Here is a 26,737-nt window from a genome sequence, read left to right as displayed (position 1 = left end):
AATATTATTGTTATCCGAATTTCTATATCACAAACTCAAATCTACAGTATTTCTCTAAAAAATGAAAACTATCCCAAAATATCAGTTTTTAAAAAAATTATTTAAAAATATAACCTAATGATGAAAAACTCAGAAAAAATACTCATCTATCCAAAAAAATTCTTGTTATCCTAATTTCTAAATCACAAACCCTAATCTACAATATTTCTAAAAAATGAAAACTTTCTAAGAATACAAGTTTTTACGAAAATTATTTAAAAATACAATATATTGATGAAAATTTGAGAAATAATACTCATCTATCCACAAATATTCTTGCTATCCTAATTTAGAAATCACAAACCCTAATCTACAGCACTTCTCGAAAAAAATGAAAACTTTCCAAATTTAACAGTTTTTACGAAAATTATTTGAAAATACAACCTATTGATGAAAAACTCCGAAAGAATACTCATCTATCCACAAATATTATTGTTATCCGAATTTCTATACCAGAAACTCAAATCTACATCATTTCTCTAAAAAATGAAGCTGTTCTTAAGAAAATTATTTAAAAATACAACATATTGATGAAAAACTCAGAAAGAATACTCAACTATCCACCAAAATTCGTGTTATCTTAATTTATAAATCAAAAAAACCAAATCTACAATATTTTTCAAAAAATGAAAACTTTCCAAAAATAGCACTTTTTAAGAAAATTATTTAAAAATACAACATATTGATGAAAAAGTATTAAATAATACTCATCTATCCAAAATATTCTTGTTAGCCTAATTTGTTAATCACAAACCCAAATTTACAATATTTCTCAAAAAAACTGAAAACTTTCCAAAAATAGCTGTTTTTAAGAAAATTATTTAAAAATACAACATATTGATGAAAAATTCAGAAAGAATACTCATCAATCAACAAATATTCTTGTTATTCTAATTTCTAAATCATAAACTCAAATCTACAGTATTTCTCTAGAAAATGAAAACTTTCCAAAATAACAGTTTTTAAGAAAATTATTTAAAAATACAACATATTGATTTAAAACTCTTAAAGAATACTCATCTATCCAAAAATATTCTTGTTAGCCGAATTTCTTAATCACAAAACCAAATCTACAATATTTCTCAAAAAAAACTGAAAACTTTCCAAAAATATCAGTTTTTAAGAAAATTGTTTAAAAATACAACATATTGATGAAACATTCAGAAAGAATATTCATCAATCCACAAATATTGTTGTTATCCTAATTTCTAAATCATACACTCAAATCTAGAGTATTTCTCTAGAAAATGAAAACTTTCCAAAATAATAGTTTTTAAGAAAATTATTTAAAAATACAACATATTGATGAAAAACTCAGAAAGAATACTCATCTATCCACAAATATTATTGTTAATCGAATTTCTAGATCAAAAATTCTTAAACCATATCTATATATAACCAAAAACTCTGTAATTTCTAAATCACAAACCCTAATCTACAGTATTTCTCTAAAAAATGAAAATTTTCCAAAAATATCAGTTTTTAAGAAAATTATTTAAAAATACAACCTATTGATGATAAGTAAATAAATTTATCAGCGCATTTAGTAAAATACATATCCACCCACAAATTACAATTCATATAATAAAAAGGATATATTTGACATAATAAACACCCAAAATATAGACTGGCTAGTGAAAAACCCTAACGCTCTAACGCTGCTCCCAGACACGGGGCTCGAGGTACTCTGTGATTCAATGCGCTCCGGCGCCGGCGATGCATTTTCTCGCCGGCGCTGGCCACTCCCGACAATGTCGTCCTCTGTCTTCATCTCTCTAATCGTTTCTCGTTTCATCTCTCGTGTTCTGCGGAGTCGTAGCGTTTTGTTAACAGGAGAAAGGTGTCCCCGGCGGAGCCTTCGATGGAGACAAGAGCTTTGGTTCGTCGTCTTCACTGCAGTTCTCCTGACGGCGCCTCCTCTTTGGTGGGTCTCCTCCCCAACGATGAGTCGAGAGGGTTCTCTCACCACCGTTGTACTCTGGTTCACGGGAACGTTTCCCGGCGAACCTCTCTCTGGCTGTCGACGGACAAGCCACACCGTCGACTTTTTCCTTGCTCTTCTATTGCTCACGGAGTTCAGATCTCAACGTACAAACTCTCGCTTTCCGCCACCGGGAAGTGAGACAACAAATCAACTGGGTGTTGCTCCTTTTCACTTATACGATTCACTTATACGACGCCAGAATCCACGACAACTCAAGCCTAAATCCGGATCTAATCTGAAGCTCTTCACTTTCCTCGCCTCTAAGTATGTTGTCATCTTCCCCTGCGTGCCCTCTTCTCAACCGCGGCTCAGCTCACCTTCACCAACCGTCTCTTTCGCCATCCGGCTTCGATGGTAACCCATCTTACCTCAGTGAACCTGTCTCTCCGCCGGCGAGTGCCATATATCTCTCAGTCGACGTCATAGGTACCACCTCCGACCTTCAACCTAGATCCATGACGTCTCGTAACTTCCCGGCGTATGCATTTGCTTCTGAACTGAGATCTATACCTAAGTGGGCCTGGCCCAACTCTTTTGCTGAAGCTTATATCCAAATTATCAAGATTCTAAAGGCCAGACTATCAGTTCAAGACTTGAGATATTTAGCTGCTGGTCTGAATTCTTTGGATAATTTGAAGATTTCCCATGGGTTCATAGGGGTTTATAATCTGAGATTATTGCAATATCACTTCTTTAGGAAGAATTTGTCATCATCCTCCTCTAATGAGGAGAGTATTTCACCACCATACCTTCCTTCAATGAATGGAGATGTCCTCTTGGGTTCTATCCCGAGCTTTTGTTTCAATTTACTCACCGGTTTGTCACCTTGTGTAGCGGTCTGTACGGGGCCAGAAGGTGCAATTGAGATTACTTCGGTTCTTCTCGTTGGTGGGGTTGTTCCTCAACGTCACTTGTGACTATTTCTCAGCTGCCCGACTTTGTCGTGAAGGCTCTCCAGACGCATTCAAGCATTGTCTTGAGTCCGTTGTCATTTTCATATGAAGATTTATCCTGTTTGATTTCATTTATCTTTGTAGTTTATTGTTTGTTTCCAAGAGGATGCTTAATTCCCTCTTGTCTTTGTAGTTCTTGAAGTTATGTTTAATGAAAGTTGTGTTTAAAAAAAAAAACACCCAAAATATAAATATCACACAAGTCTCCCGGACCACCACAAAGAAAACATAAAAACAAACAAACAAGGCCACTGAGTTTGTTGCAAGGCAAGTCCCTACATTACAAAATAAGACAATTCAGACAAAGCCAGAGACAAGTAAAAGATAGGATAAGGAATATGCAGTAAACAGCTACGATGAGGTATACTAAACTGAAGTTAACCAAATTTCAAACTAGGATGTACAATGATTTAAATGATTAACCACTTAGAAGGCTAACTATATAATATTTTGTAGTAAAACGTTTCGAAGCAGTCTGCCTGTAGTAGAATCGAGTATTTTGAAGTAATCTACGAATGCGTAAAACATTTTTATTTATAAAAAAATCGTAAAATTTGAACAAATAAAAGTCTTAGGCACTGGAATATTTGTAAGTAGCTGGAAATAATAATGTTTCTTTTTGCCCTCTAGGTGTCACTGGATATGAACCAGACTTGGTACATAATTAAACAAAAGTTGCGAATGTAAATGCAAATTAGAAGATGCTCCAAAATCCAGTAGCGTGACTTCATTATCCTCCCCAACAATGTATTGCAAGACGTAGTAGAGCTTGGCCTTGGCATTGTCACGGCTACGTATCCACCTTTCAAGACATGTAGCGATTTTCTTCTCATCATCCACCAAGAAACTTGTCTGGGTGCAATAGCCAAGACGAGGATCATCCAAAGCGAAGATCTTGCTCCACGACACAGCTTTGGGATCATCAATAGGACTGCTTATCCATATCTCTATCTCGTTTCCAAGTCTATCATGGGGTCGTAATAACACGGAAAGCTTCTCTTCTCTAACAACCGATAGAGACACAGTATGGAGTCTACAATACGGGCCAGGAAGGCACAGACGTCCAAATCTCTCTGTTGTATAATCAAAGCTCAGTAAATGCATGCACGCATCAAACTCTTTTGAATCCGAAGCACACCAGTAGGTCTTTCCTTTCAAATACACGCTGTAATGAGCAAACTGTAATAAGCAGTCTGGAGTGACATCATGAGGAATCCTCCAGCATGAATCGGAGTTGATCTCACAGATTTCAAATATTAGCTTCTCGTAACAAGGCACGTGTCTCAATAATTTATAGCTATAATTATTTTCTTGGTAGCACCTTCCAAGAGTAAAAGTTACCCAAAACATGACACGATCGCTGGGATCGGTGATCCACTTGGTTTGACCAGTACACGGGTTCCAAACCACTATTCTATTGTAGCTTTCGCTGGTGCATAACAACAAGCCATCGCAGTGAAAGACATGAGATATCCTGAATTGAGCTGAACAAACCGGATCTATTAGTCCAAGCTCACCACGGAATGAGCAAAGCCTATATTCCTCCGTTAGCTTGAGAACCATATATTGCTTTGGGGCTTTATCAAAGTGATTTTTTGCGAATCTCCTATCGTTGAATATACCGTTCCATAGTTTGCATGTTGATCGTAAACGTTTCAGACATGTGGCCGGAACACGACTTAGTATCTCCTCTACTAAATTATCTGGCAACATCGTCATCATTGTCTCTTAATTTTTTTTCTCTGTAAATATAGGTGATGACCATATATCCTTTATATATATATATGGTCATTGTCTTTTTTTCACAAATAAAAAAGTAAATAAACAAAAACCTTTCCTTTTATTATTTTGTTAAGAATAATTTATTGGAAAATAGATTTAAAAGAGGAATTTGATTGCATATACTGTACATAATAACTCCAAAAATTAATTGTGTGACTATACAATACTTTGAACATGCTATATATATATACTAGGTGAAGAACCGTGCCCGTGCCTGGCACGGGGTGAGTTAAGATGACAATTATATTTGTTGATTATAAACATTAGTGTGATGCCAGTATTAATTCTGTAAAGCTTATTTGATGGAACTTACAATGGTTAAGCTACAAATAATTTGCATCGTTCACTGAAGTTTATTTGATGGACCATCATTATGACTTAGCAACTAATAGGAAACGTCCATAAATTGGTATTCGAGTTTTAAAACAAATTTTATAAAAATCCATGAACTCCAAACAGTGTATATATTCCAGGGCACACATCTTTTTTTTTGTAAGCCTAAATACGTAGTACAAACGTTTTCAAAACAATTACATTTACTATTCATTTTATATAACATATTTTCCAGCATGTTCTTTATATAAATTATAGAACATACTATATTTTTTTTATAGAACATGCTATATTAAATTAATGGCTGCCATAGAGTATAATGGTTTATGAAATCTTTCGTGTTGGAGGGAATGATGAATCCTTCAACCTTGTTTATATAGAATGTCAAAAGGAAACTAATAATAAATACAAAAATATATTACAAATCAATATTTTGGATGAATATAGGGAACCAATAATAACTATGCATTAACCTATCTGCCTTATTTGTTCAATCACAACACTAAAATTGATGTCATTACGATATTCTGGCCAGAAACACAAAATATCACTGACTAATATGGTGTTTTGACTTGGTCAGAAAGCTTACAATAAATACCATTAAGTAACCGGATTTATTAGCAATTATTCCGTATGGCAATATAATTTTTTTTTGGCATATTCTGTATGGCAATATAGTTGGAGCAAATCGAGCAGATTTGCCTTTTTCAAAAGTTTTTTTCCCAAGCCATTTGTCTTGGAAAATTTTATGTTGATTTCATATAATCAATGACAAAAAAAAATATAAAAATCTATTTCCATAATTCAAAAGTATGTTGTCTGAGGTTATAAATATAAATAGTAAGGTAAGAAAATGTCATGAACAAAATGTTAGTTTGCTCGAGAACCTGTAAATTCAGTTTAGACTTGTAGAATTAGTGGTAACATGCTTGGACAATGGAATGTTAGTTTTTATAACCATTGATATTTTGGTTCGAAACAAAGGTGTTTGTTGTGGACCGTATATTTGTTCACGACAATAGGTTTTAAAACAACACAAACCATTGTTTTAAGTCTAATAGACATAGTCAAGCTTGAGTTTATTCCAGGACAATACGTGATAATAATTTTATAGGTTCATGCACCAAAATATCAGTTTGTCTCTAATAATGCCATACTTGTCATGAACAGAATGAACAGAATGAACAGAAGGACAAAAAAGCACTTACAAAACATACTAATACGGTCGTGTTTATTTCGTATGCGAAGATGAAGAAGTCACGATTTTTTTCAGCCAACGATTTAAATTGTACATAAATTTGATTGATAAAACCGGTTAAAACAATTGACAATGTCGATCGGTTATTGTATTACGAACCAGGTAAAATCGTATGACAAGTATCTTTAATCTATTATTCAATATATGTCTTAATATATGTATAATAGGTACCAATGGCAATACTGGTAAATATTCTAGTAATTTAAGGACTATTAGATTAGTTGGCTGAGAAGAGTTGTGAGCTTGCCACATAGGCTATAATGGCAAAGTTGTTATTAATTTACCAAAGAAAGGTTATTTATTAAAAATGCTTCTTGATTAATAAGTAATAGATAATATATATATATATATATATAAGCTATAATGGCAAAGTTGTTATTAATTTACCAAAGAAAGGTTATTTATTAAAAATGCTTCTTGATTAATAAGTAAGATATATATATATATATATTATCTATTTATTTGCGAAGTAATTTTCGTAGTTGGAACGGTTAATATATATACTATCTTTAATGAATACGGTTTATTTTTATGTAGTTTTTTTTTTGAACACAACTTACTTCCATTAAACTAAAATGTTCGGTTACAACAGAGAGAGGGGATTAAACATCCTCTTTGATAAAAAACATTAAACACAAAGATAAAAGAAACCGAAGCAGATAGGTATTCATACGAAGATGACAGTGGATTCGAAGTAGAGCTTGAATGCGTCAATGGAGCTTGCACGACAAAGTCGGCCAGCTGAGAATTAGTCACTTTTGATTGTGACGTTGAACTCCAACCTGCACCTACAAGAAACCCTGATGTATTCTCGTTTGCATCTTCTGGTCCCGTAGAGACCGCTACGCAAGATAGCAAAATGGTGTTTAAGCTGAATAAACTGCTCGGTGACGAGACCGAGACTTTTGCTCCTTTCACTGAAAGGAGGTATAATGGTAAACGTCTCTCCTCATAAAAGGACGATGATGAAATGGAAGAACTCTTTAGAAAAGAGAGATAAAACATTAATAGCTGAAAGATTCGGTTAAGAATTCCAATGAACCCACTAGAACTTCTTATTACTCTAGCGAAAAGGACCCAGACCATAAAATTAATTATAGGCCAAACCTTACCCACAAATGCAGGGTTAAAACTTGGGCTGACATCTTGGATATTTTCCATGGGCATGGCCCATGCTGTGAAGCTCGAAGGGCTGACGTCAGCCATACTCCAGCCGGATCTGAGAGATACGTTTGAGGGATACCACAAGGCGGAGCCGGATTGTGCACTGGAGGAGTTGTAGTGTTTGATGGAGGAGCTAAGAGGAATAGTCTTGTCGCAGGTGAGCACGTCGACGGTGGGGAACGCCTTGTCTGCGGAGGATGGATCGTTGGTGGAGACATATGGGTAGCTAGCGACGAGGCACCGGTGAACAAGAACAGGGGGGACATGCGTATCAGACAGGGATCTCTTCAGAGAAAGGACCCGACAAACGATATGATTGGGTTGAAGTGAGCAGTCGGGTGGTAGGTTTGACAGTGCGTCGAGGTTTACACTTACAAGGGAAGTTGAGCTACCGTCGACCTTAAGTACGGCATACCGTTTGTTAAGCGGATGTGAGGGCCAGCGACGGTTGAAGATTAGAGATCTGAAGCCCAAAGCACATAGCATCCTTGTAAAGAGAGAGAGTGGAAAGGTTAAGCTTGCACAAGCACAAGCCTTCCGGGAACCCCAGAGAAAAGAACAGTTCCGGTGAGCTGCGACCGACGAGTAGCCACAGATATCGACGGCGTCAGATCCGGAAGAGGACTTGAAGAAGATGAAAACGCAGCAGAGAGATGATAAGAATCGAATGAGAGCATGAGAGACCAAAGGAAAAGACGACGCCGGCGAGCTCTTGCTCCACCGGCGTCGGAATGCGATGAAACCCTGAGTGTCTTGATATCTGTGTCAGAGAGTGTTTCCAGATCTACTCAGGAAAAAACTTTTAAAATAGAGAGAATTAAGAAAATAGTAATAATACTTATTTTGTTAGTAGATAAATAAGTACACATACTTATCTTACTATTTTAATATTTATTCTTTTATATAAAATAAATAAGTGATGTCATCATTAGATAACATCAAAGAAAACATTATTATCATACGTTTTTCTTTTGACATCTTTTATTATAATTAACAAATCAATTATTTTTATGTAGTTGATTTGTTAATTATAATAAAAGATGTCAAAAGAAAAACGTATGATAATAATGTTTTCTTTGATGTTACCTAATGATGTTATCTGATGATGACATCACTTATTTATTTTATATAAAAGAATAAATATTAAAATAGTAAGATAAGTATGTGTACTTATTTATCTACTAACAAAATAAGTATTATTACTATTATCTTAATTCTCTCTATTTTAAAAGTTTTTTCCTGAGTTATCATTAACTTTTATTTTTTCTTTTATTTTAATTTTTCATTTTTGAAGTTTTTTGTAGTTTCTTACATAATACACCTAGTCTCCTACCTCCTCCTCTTCTTCCTACCTTCCTCCTCGAGGATCATCATCGTCCAATTCTTTCCTAACTTAAAAACAATTAACATTGTGTTGTTGGATCAAGTTTTCTAGAAAACAATTTGTTTGATTTATAGAGTATAGTACGTTTGTTATGCATAACATGTCCCATATCCATTAGCGTGTTCGCTAATGGTTCCGGTTTGGACAGTAACATTTGCGAATGGTTGTTTACGGTGGTCTGTTGTAATTTTGTGTATACGCTGTGAGAATTTGACAAAGATGTTGACAATGTAAGTCTATGCGATAGTTTTGGTAGAATGGAAAGGAGTACACACACTTAACTTTCAATTTGAAGCTGTTGTATTTGCTGTCTAAGATTAACATATACTGTAAAGGATGGATGATAAGTAGATAAATTCATCAGCGCATTTAGTAAAATACATATCCACCCGCAAATTACAATTCATAGGATAAAAAAGATATATTTGACATAATAAACACCCAAAATATAAATATCACACAAGTCTCCCGGACCACCACCACAAAGAAAGCATAAAAACAAACAAACAAGGCAACTGAGATTGTTGCAAGACAAAGCCAAAGACAAGTAAAAGAAAGGATAAGGAATATTCAGAATAAGAGCAAGACCGTTCTCGTTGTATCTATATCATCATCAACTTGTGTCTCTGCTATGTATTTCTTGTTTCCACTGCTAATCCCACCCTGTAAAGATGCAACCTTCGCAAACAAAATCGGAAGATATTTTGTATGTTTATTAACGAACATTGTTGATAAAAACAAAAACTGTAGAATAAAACAATTTTCGCCGAACCTTGAAAACTATAAAGCTTTGATGAATATGATACAAGAAGTTGAAGGTATTTTATAGGCGTTTCTGAGCTTATTAATATGGTAGTGAAAATCCTACAAAACCGGATAGTTGTGTCCACACCAATTATGACATTGAAGTAAATAAATTCATTGGCTGGCTATATGAATCAACTATGTATTGATATACTAGTGGTGACAAACCTTGATAAGCACGATATCTCCAAAAGAAATTTTAAATTATTTTTTAATTAAAATTGGAGGCATGACCGAATAATACATGAGAGGTCCCACTCGGAGAGATCGTTAGTGGAGCATGCACCGAACAACGTTGTACATTCTTACATCCACGTGTTTATTTTTCTGCGAAACCATCATTGCACTACACGTTTATCATCCACTCTTTTTTCTTCTCGACCTCCATTTAAATGTATAATTAGCGTCAGACCGAAACCATACATTAGTCTGGTTTAGTGTTGAAATTGGTTCAACCAAACGCGAACTGCATTACCAACCAAGAACCTCTTCTTCAAATCACACCACAGCTTACTCGCATCTGGCGTGAACGTGACAGTCGATCGGATCGCATGTGAAATAGACGCCCTTATCCATCCCACGATAAAATATGACACATGGGAGTCAAAGTTTAACAAAAACCGCAAGACATAATCCTGAGCGTACTTTTAATGATGTTTTCTTTTTCACTTTTTGTTTCATTTACTGCTTTAGTGTATTCATTTTTTTTCTTCAAATTTTGATTCCTCATTTTTTGAAGATTGATTTTTTAATTACAAATTAATCCTTAACTTCATTATATGTGTTACTTTTACTGAGATCAATATATATTTGGTGTTTCTTTATAAAAATAATATTCTTTGTTTATTTGTTTATGTTATGTGTAGTAATTGTATAATATATACTAAATAGTAATCGTATTGGATTACCGTTAGAAAAATTTGTTGGAAAAAATCAGTAAATTTGAAAAGGTATAAAGTTTTATTAATAGTTTAATGAAAAAATGGTAATTAGAAATTTCTTTAATAAAGAAAAAATGAAACAAATCAATCGAGAACATGTTATTTCCTTTCATTTTTTTAAGTCAAATTTTAAAGAAAAAATGATGTTTACATCTGGAGATGTTCTTATTAGAGGACAACGACCAGCTTCGGGTAACAACAAAAACAGCAAACATCTCATCCTTCAAATGAGTAATGATACATTTGAGAGAGAGCAAAACAGATTCTAGTCAAAAGAAGAGTCAAACAAATCAGTCTAATATATTTCTTCATTTGTCATCATTACCGTTAAAGCAAAATATATACATACATCGCCACAGAATCTCAAACTGTAGAGAAATTTTATCATACATGTCTATATTCTAATAAGTGTAGAGCTTCTTCCTTGGGTAGTTTGATAGAAAGATGATATCTTTCTATCTGTGTGTTATCTTAGACCCGATAGTTCCATGGCTAGCAAATCTAAAGGCTGTTGATCAGCATCATCATTGTCGAAAGCCGAAGACCCAAACATTTGGTAAGTTGGATCATTGCAATGTGCTTCATTAAGCCTTGGCACAGAAGTAGTAGACAAAGATGAGATTGTCTTGAAAGAGATATTGGCATGGTAGAAATGTGAATGGTTATGCGAAGCAGCCCATCTCTCAGCTAAACCATCTCCTTCCAGCATCAAAACCACTTCAGACATTTTAGGACGATGAGCTGGAAGATGTTGTGTGCATAGCAAAGCCACTTGCAACATCTCTCCGACTTCAATCTTATCATAGTTTGTCCCTAGTTCTCGGTCCACCAGTTCCTCTACCTTCATTTCTTCATGCAGTTTCCTCACCTAAACCAAAGTTTGATTCAGTTGATTGTAACCAAGAAAGTGTGATTATGAGTCTTATTGCTTACACATTCAAGCATAACTCCTTTCTGGCTAGCGGTTTACCAAACTGAGCTCTCAATCCGGTTATGAGCTCAAGCAAGAGTATACCAAACCCAAACACATCGGTCTTCTCAGAAGACTGACCTGTGGAAAGATATTCAGGTGCAATGTGACCAACGGTGCCACGGACCGCGGTCGTGGTTGAGGAGCTTCGCAAGCCCAAAGTCACCAACAACAGCTTCAAAGCACTCGTCTAAGAGTATATTAGCTGCTTTGACATCTCTGTGAATGATCTTGGGATCACATTGCTCGTGTAGATACATCAAACCTCTTGCTGCTCCAATCGCAATCTTCTTCCTCATGTTCCAGTCCAATGCCGGTTTTGCTACAACAGTGAACAAAAAACTCGTTAAAAGCAGTCAATGGGAAAGAGATTTAACCAAGACTTATACTAACACTTAAGCTTCAAGGCGACGCTGCCATTGGGCATGTAAGGGTAAACAAGAAGCCTTTCACTAGAAGTTTTGCAGTAACCGGTTAACCGAAGTAGATTCCTATGAACAGCTAAGCTAATCATCTCTAGCTCGGTATGAAACTGTGAATCCCCTGACGTGCCATTAACATCTTTTAACCGTTTCACTGCAACCATAGTCCCGTCTCCTAGCTTTCCTCTGTAGACATTACCGAATCCTCCAGCGCCAAGAATGTTCTTGGAACTAAAACCATCTGTAGATACATGAAGCTCTCTGAACGTAAAGCTTCTTAGATTCCCAAGTCCTTGTAGCCCTTCCTCTTGTTTGTCTGCTAAAAAGGCTAAGGATTCGTAGCCTTGTTTGTTTCTTTCGGTACCAACAAAAGGATCCGAGGGCAACAGTTATTAAAGTAACAAAGCCAAGGCTTACACCGAGCGCTATCACCAGTTTATTAGACCTGCCTCCTACACACACTCAAGTAACAAGAATATGATGAATGAAAGAAACGAGTAACTTCGAGAGAAAAACAATACATTGCAAGAAGCAGAAGTTTACCAGATGAAGAGCTCAAAGAAACAGAAAGAGGACTTGAGCTGATAGTTCCAGAACAAATATCAGGTGAGCTGCTTCTACAAATCAAAGGATTCCCAGCAACACTACAATTCATGAACAAGAATTATTCCTGATTAAATATAAGAATTAGTGAAAATCACTTGACATTATAAACATAATTACTTGAAAGTCTTGGCTGTGAATTTAGGAACAGGGCCACTGAGATTGTTGTAAGACAAGTCCCTAATTTTCAAAACAAGACAATTCAGACAAAAGTCAAAGACAAGTCTTCATAAACTCAAATAAGTTAATAAAACAATTAAGTAAGAAAAGACAAATATTTGTACTTACAAGAAGGAGAGATGAGAAATTTGAGACAGAGAGGCAGGGAAGGGCCCAGACAACTAGTTGTTGTTCAGTCTCCTATTTGAAAAAAAAAAAACAATACGTTACGAGGTAAGATGGTTTTATTGAACTTATCAAATCATTACATTTGTGAACATGACTGAAGAAAAGAGTAAAAGAAGAAACTCACAGATATTGAAGACTGCTTAGATGCTCTACGGAAACAGGGATCTCGTCGGAGAATCTGTTGTTGGAGAGATCCAAAGTTTGTAACTTTGGAAGTAAACCAATCTCCGGAGGGATTTTGCCGGATATGTTGTTACTCTGCAATGACCTTCACAAACAAAAGGAGAACCAATAATATTTAAGAAAATTGAAAGAAAAAAAAACAAAACAAGAGTGGATGGATGGAGGGTCCGAGGTTGTACACTTGTCGGAGATTTGTGAGGTTTCCGATGGACTCAGATAGAGTTCCTGAGAAAGATTGGCTTGGAGCTACTCTACACAATTGGAGGGAGAAAGAGTTACATTAATGAACTCCATATAGAACAGAGGAACGGAAAGCAAACTCGCAGGCCAGTGACGAGGTTGTCGGAGGAGCAAGTGAATGAGTGATCATAGCCCAGCTACAAGGATCAACTGAAAACTCGTCCCAGTTGTTCAAAGCTCCATGAGGATCATGCAAACCGTTCTTTATATTTATCAACGCCTCCACTGTATAACCATTTAACAAAAATAAAAAAAAAATTCCAAACATTAAAACCAAAAGGAACTATAAAGAAACTCTTTGATTTTGCTGCTGTAAAATGTTACCTTCAGGTTTTCTTGGCTCAGATGAGAGAGCAAGACTAGAGAAACAGAGAAACATCACGAACAAGTGGAGAAGATGAAGTTGATTCAACATAGTTAACACCATTGAGAAGTTTAGCTAAGATAAAGTAAACATACACTCCGAAGAGAAGAAAGACAGACAACATAAGGTTGTGCCCACAAACACACATAGAAAATTTTGATGTACTCCCTACCTAAATTTGAAATTTAATCATAAGTGATATATTTAATGATTCGAGTATATAGAGATTATTGTTTGAATATGTCAAAACGCAACAACAAGAGATAGTGAGCGGCGGTACCAAGAGAAAATGTCGCCTTGCAATAGGGAGAGAATCCACACTTGCCATTCAGGTGTGCTTTTGATTACTTCTTCTTTTGTCCCACCTTTTTCTTCCTTTCGTGTTAATTTAATCTAAAGCCCTCGTCTAATAATTACATCTTTATCTTTCTTTTTCTTATTTTATTACTTTTGAACCTTTTTCCCTATTTTTTATATTTGTAACATATCTTTTTCCCCTTTCAATCACGTCTTTGCTCAGCTTATGGGGTTAAAAAATATTACTCGACGTGAATCAGCCTTACACTCGGAAGTTGAAGCACTACAGTGGGCAATGGAAAATATGCTTCAACACTCAACATGTCAGAGCTTTGGGACGGATTGTAAGGACCTGATTGCTATGCTAGAGGAACTTCATGCTTGGCCAAGCTTTGCGACAGAATTGGAGAAGATCGAGACGCTACAGATATGCTTCCCGGAGTTCAGCATTACTCATGTCCCACGAATGCAGAATCAATTTTCAGATTTTTTAGCTAAGACTGCTAGATCCTTCCATAGGGAGTTACTTTTCATTGGTTGTTCTATTCCGGTCTGGTTACCCAGACCACCTCAAGCCTGAGTAATAGAATGGCCGTTTGACGTTAAAAAAAAAAAAAAAAAAAATCACGTCTTTGCTTGACTGCAAGAACATTCATGACCCCACGTTTCGAATGTATGTTTTAAATAGAGTGTTCGTATAAAATGCTACAAAATAAACTTTTTTTGACAAAAAGCTACAAAATAAACTTGACTGCAAGTTTTTGTTAAGATATACATATGAACTAATAAATAATCAATCATTCATTGCCCACTCTACATTTTCGTACGTATATGTTAGTATATAGATTTTAAATAAAAATAAAAAATCTCTTTTTTTTTGTCACAGTACTAAAAAAAAATCTCATTATGTTCTGATTTTGAATAATAATTTAATTAAATATATATATGTTGTCATCACTCAGACATTGTGATTCGTAGTAGGTCTAGATTGATATCGTACAAACTTAAGATCCAAAACTAGTGGGATTAAAAATGTTGTGATCGTATAATAATAATAATGATTTCAACTATATTGACCGAAGAGATGACTTTGTTTCTCTTTATAACGTAATCATTTTGTCTAAGCATCTATACTATACTAAAAGGAGGATATAAGCTCCTCTGTCCACGTAGGCACAAAAAATCGTTCAATCAGAGAGTCCGAAGTTGTCACGTCATCTCATTTATTTTTTCGTAAAAAATGAAAAACCAATGCAAAGAAAAGGATCAAACCCGGGTTAGAATGACATGAATATATGAGAGATACCACTAAGCCATTGAGATTTTCTTGGACACATATACAAGAATCACTAAATATGTAATCACACTCTTATGTACATTTACAATAATATGGATTCAACTTTCAAGACTCCAATACATTGTTTTGTAAAAAAAATAAGTAAGTGACTAAGCTAATATATTCTTTGAAAGTGTGAGAACATTGACATATACCACAAAGAAATAGATTTTTGTTTTCGTGACAAAGTTAAGAATTTTGTAAAAGTAAGTTTAACGTATAAATTTTCGTGACAAATATGAAAAAGCAAAGATTTTTGTACAATTTTGACAAAACAACTCAAAACATAGTTCTCTAATGTCTTAATAAAATATTATTTAAGGGTGCAATAATTAAATATATCAATTCAATAAATTTTGTAATTTATAAACATTTGTTTAACCTATCGATTTCTTTTCATGAGAATCCAACTAAACAAGATAAAAAAAAACAATTAGATTTATTTAATTACCATTTTATTCAATTTTGATTAAATTCAAATTGTAATAATGTATCTTTTTGAAGTTACAAAAAAATAATGTTCTTTCTTTATTACACTAGCATTATATATAGATTTCATATACACAGATAAATATAATATAATAACATAAGCTTGCTTTCCCCGATTCATATGAATTTTTTTTAAGTTATCTACCAAAACAAATTAATTAAATCAATCAAATTATTAGAATACAACAAATTAAAATATAATTTTATTTTAAATTAAATTATTTAAAAACTGATTTGATGGTAATTTTTATGACATATATATATTATGTGAAAGAAATATAAGCTTAATATGGAAAAAAATCTTAAATACAAAAAACTCTAAAATTAACAAAAAAAACTAATAAAAATTAAACTATGATATCAATTGAAAGCTTCTTAGATAATATTAATAAAATATTTAAGCGATAATAGGACAAATTTGATTTTTTTTTTCAGCCAAAAGTTTATTATTAATTAGCATCAATTATTTCAAAATATTTAAGAAATGATGGACTTAAATCATATATGAACTATGAATAGTAGTACTTTGTAAAGCTGATTTATATAACACATCTGCACATCATTTCCCGTCCTTTTTTATGCCTAAATTCAAAATTTTCAGAGCAGTTATTCCACAAAGAGATCGTATGAGAAATTGTTTTGATATTCATATTTGATTCTTGACTGTTAAGAAGATTGATAACTGTAAAAATATCTCCTTCGAATATTATATGTCTATAATCGAATCCCCACCATGAGACAACTTTGTTTAAAAAGTAAATAATTTCATTTTTTATATTATATAATAAATATATATTATTTACTGATAATAAAAATATAGTTATTCATCTATCACAAATATCTATGCAAATATGTGAATCAAGTACAACAATCAAACAACATAATGATTTCCACAACGAAAATTTAAAATAAATATATTTATGTTATGCAGTCTTATTTTATATTCTTTAAATAATGTAATACAATATTATACATTATTTTTTTAGAATTGAGAAATACATATATATATCAGTTAGACAAATTAAGCGATAATTAGACAAATTTGATTTTTTTGCTAGCCAAAAGTTTATTATTAATTAGCATCAGTTATTTCAAAATGTTTAAGAAAGGATGGACAAAAAAATAGAATGGACATAAATGATATATGAACTATGACTAGTATTTTGTAAAGCTGACTTAGATAATACATCTACACATCCATTTTCAGTCCTTTTGATGCTTAAATTCAATTTCTTCAGAGCAGTTATTCCACAAAGAGATCGTACGAGATTGTTTTGATATTCATATTTGTTTCTTGACTGTTAAGAAGATTGATAACTGTAAAAATCTCTCATTCGAATATGATATGTCTATAACCGAGTCCCCAACATGAGACAAGTTTGTTTTAAAAGTAAATAATTTTATGTTTCTTATATTATATAATAAATATATATTATTTACTGATAATAAAAATATAGTTATTCATCTATCACAAATAACTATGCAAATATGTGAGTCAAGTAGAACAATCAAACAACATAATGATTTCCACAAAGAAAATTTAAAAAATATATTTATATTCTGTAGTCTTATTTTATATTCTTTAAATAATGTAATACAATATTATACATTATTTTTTTAGAATTGAGAAATACATATAAAATGCGGTTAAAAAATCTAGTCACAATACTAAAAGCAGCATATGCTGAAAATCTGTGCTGCCACGTCAGTTAAAATAATCTTCCAACCAGAACCTTTCTTTTTGCCACGTCAGATCCGTTGTGTTATGTTACGTTTGGGCCTTCGTTTCTTAATTTCATTTTCGTATGGGCTTTGTTTGTTTTAGGCCAGGGCTTCTATCTATTGTGTTATGTCGACAAACGTAAAAAAAAAAAAAAACTACAGAACACGGAGATCGCGATGCAGACGGAGGTCTCGAGGAACTACGCCTCTGCCTCTTCCTCTTCTCCGATTCAAAGCGCAAAGAGCTCTGATCGATCAACTTCTCCACAAACGAAACTCCACTTTATTTTCTTAAAATAATTTGGACGGTTCTTATTCCTTGGAGATTGATGTCTCCTCACATCTCCAAAAATCAGCAGTTCCATTTTCTAATCGTGATTCCCCAACTTCAATTATGATTATAATGGCCGCTCCCTCATATTTATTTGCCTCTCCCTCATATTTATCATCTCTTTCTGTGACGATTATAAAATCCTTCCTTCCACGATCCTAATGATCGATAGAATCCTTCCTTCCACGATCCAAATGATCGATAGACTAAAAGTCTAAAACCCTTGCAAGATTCTCTAAAATCGAATAATGACATTTAAAAGATCTGCAGGTATGGTCTCTATATTTCTCTTTAAAGCGATAAGAATATCCTTTTCCTCTGTTATTATGATTCGATCAGTATAATAATTTGTTTTGGTGTTTATAAAGAATAGATCCTCCTTAAATTTTATGTTCCAAAGGATCAAGTGTTATGTTAATCTTATGAGGTAGACGTAATGGATTTTAGACTATTGATTAGCTTATGTGTATACCTTAATCAATGTATTATTTTATTTCCTTCAGATGTTGTTATTCTCCATCTTAATTCTTAAAAGACTGCAAAATTATAGTACTATTTTTCAGCAGCGGAAGTGTAAGTGACAATCACTTCTAGGAAACCATCTCTATATCTATGGCAACTGGCTTCAGCTTAAAAAATCTATAAGGTTATCATTCCTCAAAAAACTTTTTTCCTCGTATCGTTTGTATCTCTGCACCATCTTAAGTGTTCCAGTTAACCAAATAATGAACAATTCAATTGATTAGCAAAAGGAAACTGAAGCAAGACTAATGTTTAATGTGATATATTTTTTGATACGACAGGTATAATTAGATCTAGGTATAAGCATCATCCCATATGTAAAAAGTGATATTTTTTTTTGGGTGTGTCAGTGACAAATCCTTCTTTTAAATCATATGTGTCAGTGAATCTCACCGTTTGTAGCGAACTGGTGTCAATGTGTGCAGGCACAATAGAGCACAAACTGTGTGATCTGGCATGAAGAGTAGGACTTGAAGTTGTTGACCTTCCACCTGATATCCGAGAGAGCCCACCACACTCGAGAAGGAGTGCTTCAAGAACCATTCAATGGCTCTAAATTCATACATGCCAATAGTTTTCAAGCATAAGTTTGGGTCATGTAACTGGTACACTGATGCGTACTCCTCCAGGATATGCAGATTCTTAGTGTTCATTTTCTTCTCCTTATTTTGATTTAAGGGAACTGCAGTAATCATGAGGAAGATGATAGAGACAGCTTTTCCTTTATTAGAGCTGGTGGCCGAAAAGCCTTTTAGCTAAGGCTGTGACAGGTGCTCAGATTGGAGTTATTGGTCTCATAATGGGATGTGAGCATATATTTCCCATGATTGGAATCGCACACCTCCCTGCATGGTCCTGTGAGGAAAAATAGATATGGGCCCAGTTGGCTTCTCGGTAAGTTCCTGCAGTCATTTCTAAACAACTCATGGGTCTCTGAAGCTATCTGCAATTGGGAATCGGTTAGTTCACTTACAGAATGTATGGGTGCAATATCAGATCACTTTATGTGCTGCTATTGTACCAAAGGCCAAACATATCAGTGTCAAACTTAGTAAAGCTAATTCAATCCAATGATTCTTCTTTGCAGGTGTTCTTTACATTAAAATAAGAAGGTTTTCCGGGGAGATCGAGTTGAAATACCTCATCGGCAAAACCCTGATGGAACCATTGTCAAATGCATCGGCTGAGAAATCTCTGGCTACAAGGTTCTGAAATCCTAACTCAAAACTCCATTGTATAGACCCAAAATAATGTGTACGTCAAAAGCTAATGTGCTACATAATTTTTTTAAATTATGTTTTCTGTTAAAATCACAAATATTTTCTTAAGTATTGTCTCCAAATTGTGTGAATGATACGATACATAGCTTACATGGTTTCTCAAATTTTAGCTTTCTTTTTTACAACTTAGATGAATGGTATTCAACTCGCTTATATTATTGTAGATGTTTATTTAACATACTAAACAAGTGCAAGTTAAAATTTTTGTAGGTGTTGTGTCAGCTCCCTACCTTAAACAGAGAGTGTTGCAGCCACATGATGTACAAATAGAAGGGTTTGTATGAGAAACAAAAGAAAGACTAACTCTCAGACTCATCTGTTGGTTTGATTGAGGAGTGTATGTGTTGTATTTATCGTTATGATGGCATGGGGTAGCTATCAAGTTACTTCGTATAGATCATGTAGAGGTTTCTCATATTCGGGCTATAAAGTTTCATGTACATGCAGTAAGATTCGGGAGAGTACGTGAAAGCTATCTATGATTGTTATTTAGCACTGGTCATACGTAAGTAAGAAAATGTATTGGACATATCCTATTCCAAGAGTGAAACTTTTTAAATTTTGACTACAAAGTAACACATCTACAAATTATAAACCAAACTTTGCTAAAGTTATAGGAAATAAAATAAAATTATTCATTTAAGTGTAACTGAAAAAATATTTTTCAGTCAAATAATTCAGCTATTATATTTTTTCAGTTAAATAATTCAGCTATTATATTTTTTCAGTCAAATAATTCAGCTATTATATTTTAAAATGTTATTTATTTCAAATTTAAAATTTAAAATAAATTCAAATACAATGTAAAACACAAGATTATAAAATAATAAATGTAACATACAATGGACAATAAATGCCATCTTTTGCTTTGCTAAACACAATTGTGTAAGACCAATTCGAGATTTGAGATGATGACAAAGTGATCTACAGATCAATACATCAATTTGAGATAGACCTTCTATCTAAAGTTGAGAAGATTATCTTGAGAAAGCACAACTCCGTGCAACATCATACGAGCTGTCTATGTATTTTGAACTCGATTTTGGTATTTATCAAACTAATAGAAATATTTTATTACAAAAATACGAGAAATAAAGATATATGCAAAATTCAAACAACAAATATCAGAGTATGTCTCTTCTCTTATAATATATCCAACACCCTAGAAAATTTATGAACACGAAAATATTTTACAATATTTGATATTTACACAATAAAATCATTAGTAAAATTTAAATAGTAATTATTCGCACGTAGTGCGGAAGAAAACTTAGTTTTGTTATAAATGTTTAAAAATGCCAAAATAATTTACAAAAATAATTAGTAAAACACTAAAAACTAAAGAAAATTTCATTATAAATTGAAAATCTAATATAACTATAAACATATATTATAAACATCATTAGTTGTTAATTAATATATATTTATTATTAATGATATTATTGAAACTATCTATATATTATTTTGTAAAATTACTTCTATAATTTTATTACTTTACATTATATTTTCAAATGATTTAGCTTGGAGGTGGATTAATTTACTATAGTGAGAAAATCAATTAACGCAAGAATATTTAAAAAAAAATATTTAGAAGAAAAAATTAGTTATTCTTACTTTAGAATTTTTTTTCCAACTATATCAAAGTGAACAGAAATCAAGAATAAGAAATATAAATCATTACATTTTCCTGAATTTTTAAATTTAATAATTTTGTTTTTTCTGACGAAAAAATAAATTTTAGTGGTCCTCTCAAATTAAACCAAAAAAATTTACAATATGATTTTAGAAAACATTTTATAGTTTGCGTAACTTATCCCCCGTGCAAACTACTAGTAACACTAAATCCAAAGTTGAAACCGGTAACATCGAGATTGAACTAATATTATACTATAGATCCCCAATCTTCCATTCACGGAAATATAAAATAATGCATTCACCTGGTGTATTCCCGGTCCGCTGTCTTGGGGCGCCTAAAGCCCAAAACCTTTGAATCCAGATAGAAAAAATTATTGTACTCAAATGGTATGAACAAGATTCGAACCCTGCACCACTGCAAAAATATTGTAAACTTTTACCACTACAGTACTGTGAACATATGTCAATTTATTGCCAAATAAATATGTAATTACTGTGAACATATGTCAATTTATTGCCAAATAAATATGTAATATAATTTGGTGCCTAAAGCTTGGGCTTTACCAGCTTTAACCCAGAGCCGGTTACATCGAATTGTCAAAAAATGTTTTCGCCTTGATGACTAAAATCATGAAATTTATCAGTTTTGATCTTGGTTTATAGAATCAAATTACTAAAAGAACAAGATAGAAAAGGAAAAGCACGAGATGGAAGTGGCCAAGATGCCGAATTAGGCTGAGCAGGATTATGTAAGTAGCGAGATGCTTTGCAACTAATCACCTTATTTTCGCATCACATGCATGTTTGTACTTGTTTCATATTACATGCATCTTTATACTTGTTCTACACCTTTATTTCCTACGCTCGAGAAATTAAAACCTATATTTTTTACAAGAGAAATATTGCTGAATGTTTGACGAATAATGGCTCCGAATGGTAACAGCGGGTTGAGCGGGGCGGGACAAGCGGATTGGTTAGTGCGGTGCGGTTTATGTGCGGTTTGTGTTAGAAAAACGCATAGTACGGGACAAGTGTGGTTCGTTTAAAAGAAGCGGTTTAAAACAAAATGTGAATGGTAACATGTGTAATGAATAGTATAACTGCAGGATACATGATATATTTATATTTTATAAACTAAAAAATCAGTAATACTAATATTATTTTAATATATTAGTTTATATATCTGAAATATGAATACGTTATTTCTAAGTTTTTATAGCCAATATTTTATTGTATTTTAAAATTATAATTTGATTCGCACTTTACATCTATATAACTGAACACCACTAATTATATATACATGTTTTCTCATGTTTTTGTGCTAACAAAAACTGCCAAAATTGTATTAGTTATCACTTAAACAAAATTAAATAATTTATGATATTTTTATAGCTCAAAAATAAAATTAAGAATTTAGTTGATAAATAAATTTTTTATCATAGTTAAAATTTTTACCCAAATAATTTTCATTAAAACTTTAGTTTATGTATATCGGGTGTGATTGGTAGTGGTTGTAAGTGATGTCCATAGTCTCGTTTATTTCTACATCACTAAATTCAGATCAATCAAGCTTTAATAAAAATTTCAAATCACAGCTCTTAAAATAACCTACAGCTGTACAAGTGTTCTGTAAAGCTAGAATCCAGAGCAATTTTTTGAAACCTTTCATAAACTTTTACAGCAATAAAATCTAAAACCACAGCAAAAATTCTACAGATTTTTTTTACAACAAAAGTTTTAATTACCAATCGGACCCACTGTATAGAAAATATTAGTTGATGTATTTTTATAAATACTAGGTGCATAGTCCCCGCGCAAGCGCGGGGTCGACTACATTATAGGTGTATTGTATAGTTTTGTTTACGGGATTTTATTGTTTTTTTGTCTATAATGTGATTGATGGGACTTTGGATATTACATAGGTTGATGAGTTTGATATAAGAATGAACGACGAAGTCATATGTTGATATTTTTATATCTTATATGTTCAAAGTTGAGGGTGATGGAACTTGATAGTGTTTACTTAGGTAGTTGTTTGTATATAAATCAAATAATGCATGGAAAAATATAATAAATTTGGATTTAAAATGTTAGGGTTTCAAAATAACTGGGCCTTGAATCTGTAGTTTAGTCTATACTGAAAAAACTGTTAGGACTTCAACTCCTTTTTTTCTCTATGTCGGGAATGTGGGCACTAATTTCCGGATTCATGTAGGTAAAATTGTTTCTTAGTTTGTGAGATTGAAAAGCGTAGATTGATTTTAAGCATGATTGATGAGAGGTTTACTTGCATCAGCTTCGTCTGCCGTGGGTGTTGAGTTTCGTCGGCGCCAGATGTTAGACATGCAAGAGAAAAGATCTGAATATGTTAATTTCGTGTTTTGTTTTTTCTTCTCTCGTGTTTTGTGGGTTCCACTCTTTGCTCAGGCTGTACAAAAGATGAAGTCTGGCTAGGCTGTCTCACTTCTCTGAAGTATTCCCTTGATTAACCTCTCCCACCAACATCTATCTTCTAATTCTGTCTTGAAGTCGAGGAGCTTCCAGAAAAATTAGCTTCCATCTGTTGTTCCGCTTGGAATGGAGAGTTCTGAAATGCCGCATAAAAAACATATTGGCAAATAACTAATGATTGTCAACAACTATCACTATACTAAATAGAAAATAAATCAAAGTTTTTTGTTCTGCACAAACTAAAATTTTACAACAGGGTTGTCACGGTCTTTTTTCAGGAGCAAGATCTTTTTCTTCCCAGAAACCATAGTCAATGCAATTCTTGGGAGAGAGCTATCCATGACATAGGCTAAAGTTGCGTAGATGAAAAAATAGATCAGAAACACAGTAGATTTTTTCAGATAAGGAAGATATGGGATAAGTTGTTGACTAATTACCAATTTCAGTTGTTGGTATGTCATTCCACTTGAATTTGTCTGATTGTAATCTTGCTTGGAGCTGCCAAATATGCTATGTTTACCAATTTCTAGGTTTGTGTTCGCAATCACTTGGAGCACCTAGCAACCTCAAAACGATCGACTTTCACAATGAAATCTGCTTTCAAAGATGGTATGTAATGATTAGCACGTCCGACGGGAGTAAACCCATGAATCACGGAATCTGCAAATAGTATTATCCAACAAAGAATCAGGAAATAAATTAAAACAATTATGTTAAATAAGTGTGATAGATCGAAGATTAACTTACCTTTTCATCGAGGAAAAGAACCGTGATTCCCACAAACTCCTTGTCTTTCTTGAAGTTCAGGGAATCCAGAAGCGGAGGAAGCCAGAGGCTATGCTCTGACTACTAAGTCCAAGACGGAGAGACTCGAAGGTTGAGTGACGGACGCCGGGACGCCGGTTTGATGAACTGGAGAGGCAGAGAGAAACATTTTCTAGAATATGGTTAAAGCTAAGAGGAATCAATGAGTTTTGTGGAGATGCAGATTGAGTTCATCAAAGATGAGAATCATATATATATGGTTTACAGAGGGGCTACAAATCAGGAACATTTATGATCAAGCGATTTAAGATGGGGACATGAAGAGTTCACCGGTGAAAAAATAGATTACGAACATACACACGGCGCAACTCTGTAACTCAGACTTGTTTGAGACAATGATGAAAAGAACTCATATTAAACTACAACAGTTTCCAATATAGGAAAACCATAATTGTTGCAAACTTAAGTTTTTTTCATATAACGTGATGAATCTCATTTAAAAATGAAACCCATAACACACTTGTAGGACCGACCCACAGAGGAAGCCGAAGAAGCAAGGGCTTTCGACCTTCATAAATATATATTATGTTCGGCCATCAATGTACAAAGGTATCAGTTAGCTTAGTGGTATAAATGTTGGTGTTTATGTCTCAATAACCCGGGTTCGAGCCATGGGCTTTACACTTTTTTACACTTTTTAAAAGTGGGACCCACAAAACGATGACGTGGCGCGCTGAGGAGTGACCAAAAACTGATCTATTATAATATAGATTTTTACTAACTAAAAACAATAAATTTTGTACCTACAGTAATATGTCTAACTAATAACTACACTTGACAAAAAAAAAACACTAGTAACCACATCAAATTGGGTGTTTTCATACGAAGGTGCGGTCCACGCTTAAGTCTGTCCCGCATTCCATATTTTATTTTCTTATTTATTTAGTTTTAACAAAATTGGAAGCAGAGAAGATTATGTTGAATGGCGACACATTCTTCGTCCCGCAGTGCATTCTTCTCAAACCACTACCAACACTCAAGGCCAATGTAACATTAGAATTGGATTCGTAAGAGTTATAGGCCTTGATTGGTAACCATGCGAAATAGCGCGTGAAACGCGATTCCGCAAGTATTTAACCAATCAACAAAATGTTGCAGAATGAAAAAAAAAACGTTAGTTTGCGTTTTTGCTGACAAAAATATAAAGGAAAATGTTGTTAAGTGGAAAAGTGAGTTTTAGTAGACTATGGTGCAAAAAATTACAAAGTTAACACTTTCATATTATTAAATTATATGCTAATACTATCTTAAATTTAAAATACACATCAATAGATTTTTATTGATAAATAATTATGTTGTAAATAAAGTTTAATTATAATTTGTATATTATAAAATGTCAATCTATTGTTAAAACGTATTGAAAGATAAGCTATATATTTATAATAAGAACTAAAATGTTTTTAATAAATTTTAGTTGTTTTCACAATTGTAATAATTATGTTGTAAATAAAGTTTTATTATAATTTGAATATTATAAAATATCAAGCTATTGTTAAAACGTATTGAAAGATAAGTTAGAAATTTATAATAAGAATTAAATTTTTTTTAATAAATTTTAATTGTTTTCACAATTATAATAATTAGTTTAATTACTGCTATTTGTTTTTTTATAAAAAATTAAATACCATATAAAATAGTTTATTCAATTTAATATATATTTCATCATTCCGCAAATTTTGAATTTTTCCGCGACTTAATTAATTTTTTCCGTAGCTTATCTGTTATTTCCGCGATTCTGCGATTAATCGATGGTTACCGATCGGAGCCATAATTGCTCTTGAAACTGAATGATGGGACAAATCTAGCTGCAGATCAATATTATTATACGAATAATGCAAACACATACGAAAAAGGGGAACTTCTTAATTTTCATGATGTGATTATATAAAGTAGAATCTCTTCCCAATAATTTGCACTACATAAAAAATTGAGAAATCGGCCAAAAAAACACTGAACTTTGCGGGAATTGCCAAAAGAAACCTGTACTCGAACCTGACCAATAAAACCCCGATTTTTTGTTGACGTTTTTAGTTAATTCACAAACTTACGGTTGACTAACCAAATTAACACACCGTTA

The 26,737-nt window shown here is 33.1% G+C and overlaps 2 protein-coding genes and 1 long non-coding RNA gene across 8 annotated transcripts; 1 reads left to right on the top strand and 2 right to left on the bottom strand.

The window, feature by feature from the left end:
* Positions 1-3,603: 3,603 nt before the first annotated feature.
* On the bottom strand, positions 3,604-6,359 carry LOC106375452 (probable F-box protein At5g47300). The gene has a single exon (XM_048745314.1). It carries the CDS (start codon positions 4,696-4,698, stop codon positions 3,610-3,612), a length of 1,089 nt encoding a protein of 362 aa, XP_048601271.1. The 5' UTR covers positions 4,699-6,359; the 3' UTR covers positions 3,604-3,609.
* A 2,194-nt stretch (positions 6,360-8,553) lies between these two features.
* On the bottom strand, positions 8,554-12,420 carry LOC106372856 (probable LRR receptor-like serine/threonine-protein kinase At4g30520; the record flags this gene model as incomplete). Its single annotated transcript, XM_022694532.2, has 3 exons — positions 8,554-11,510; positions 11,576-11,934; positions 12,006-12,420. Coding segments are annotated over 2 exons (642 nt in total), but the record flags the coding sequence as incomplete, so codon positions are not given.
* Positions 12,421-17,741: 5,321 nt separating this feature from the next.
* LOC106388347 lies at positions 17,742-20,321 on the top strand. Of its 6 annotated transcripts, none has more exons than XR_001275266.3 (5): positions 17,742-18,217; positions 18,498-18,593; positions 18,895-19,428; positions 19,557-19,674; positions 19,960-20,321. It is a non-coding gene; the product is annotated as an uncharacterized LOC106388347 (long non-coding RNA). The 6 variants fall into 6 exon arrangements; XR_002652532.2 differs by having other exon boundaries at positions 18,451-18,593; XR_002652534.2 differs by having other exon boundaries at positions 17,743-18,217; positions 18,514-18,593.
* The last annotated feature ends 6,416 nt before the right edge of the window (positions 20,322-26,737 follow it).

Source organism: Brassica napus, chromosome C1 (genome assembly GCF_020379485.1).
Source record: "Brassica napus cultivar Da-Ae chromosome C1, Da-Ae, whole genome shotgun sequence".
Taxonomy (NCBI): Eukaryota; Viridiplantae; Streptophyta; class Magnoliopsida; order Brassicales; family Brassicaceae; genus Brassica; species Brassica napus.
Note: the sequence above shows the minus strand (reverse complement) of the source record. Positions and strands in the feature narration are given on the sequence as shown.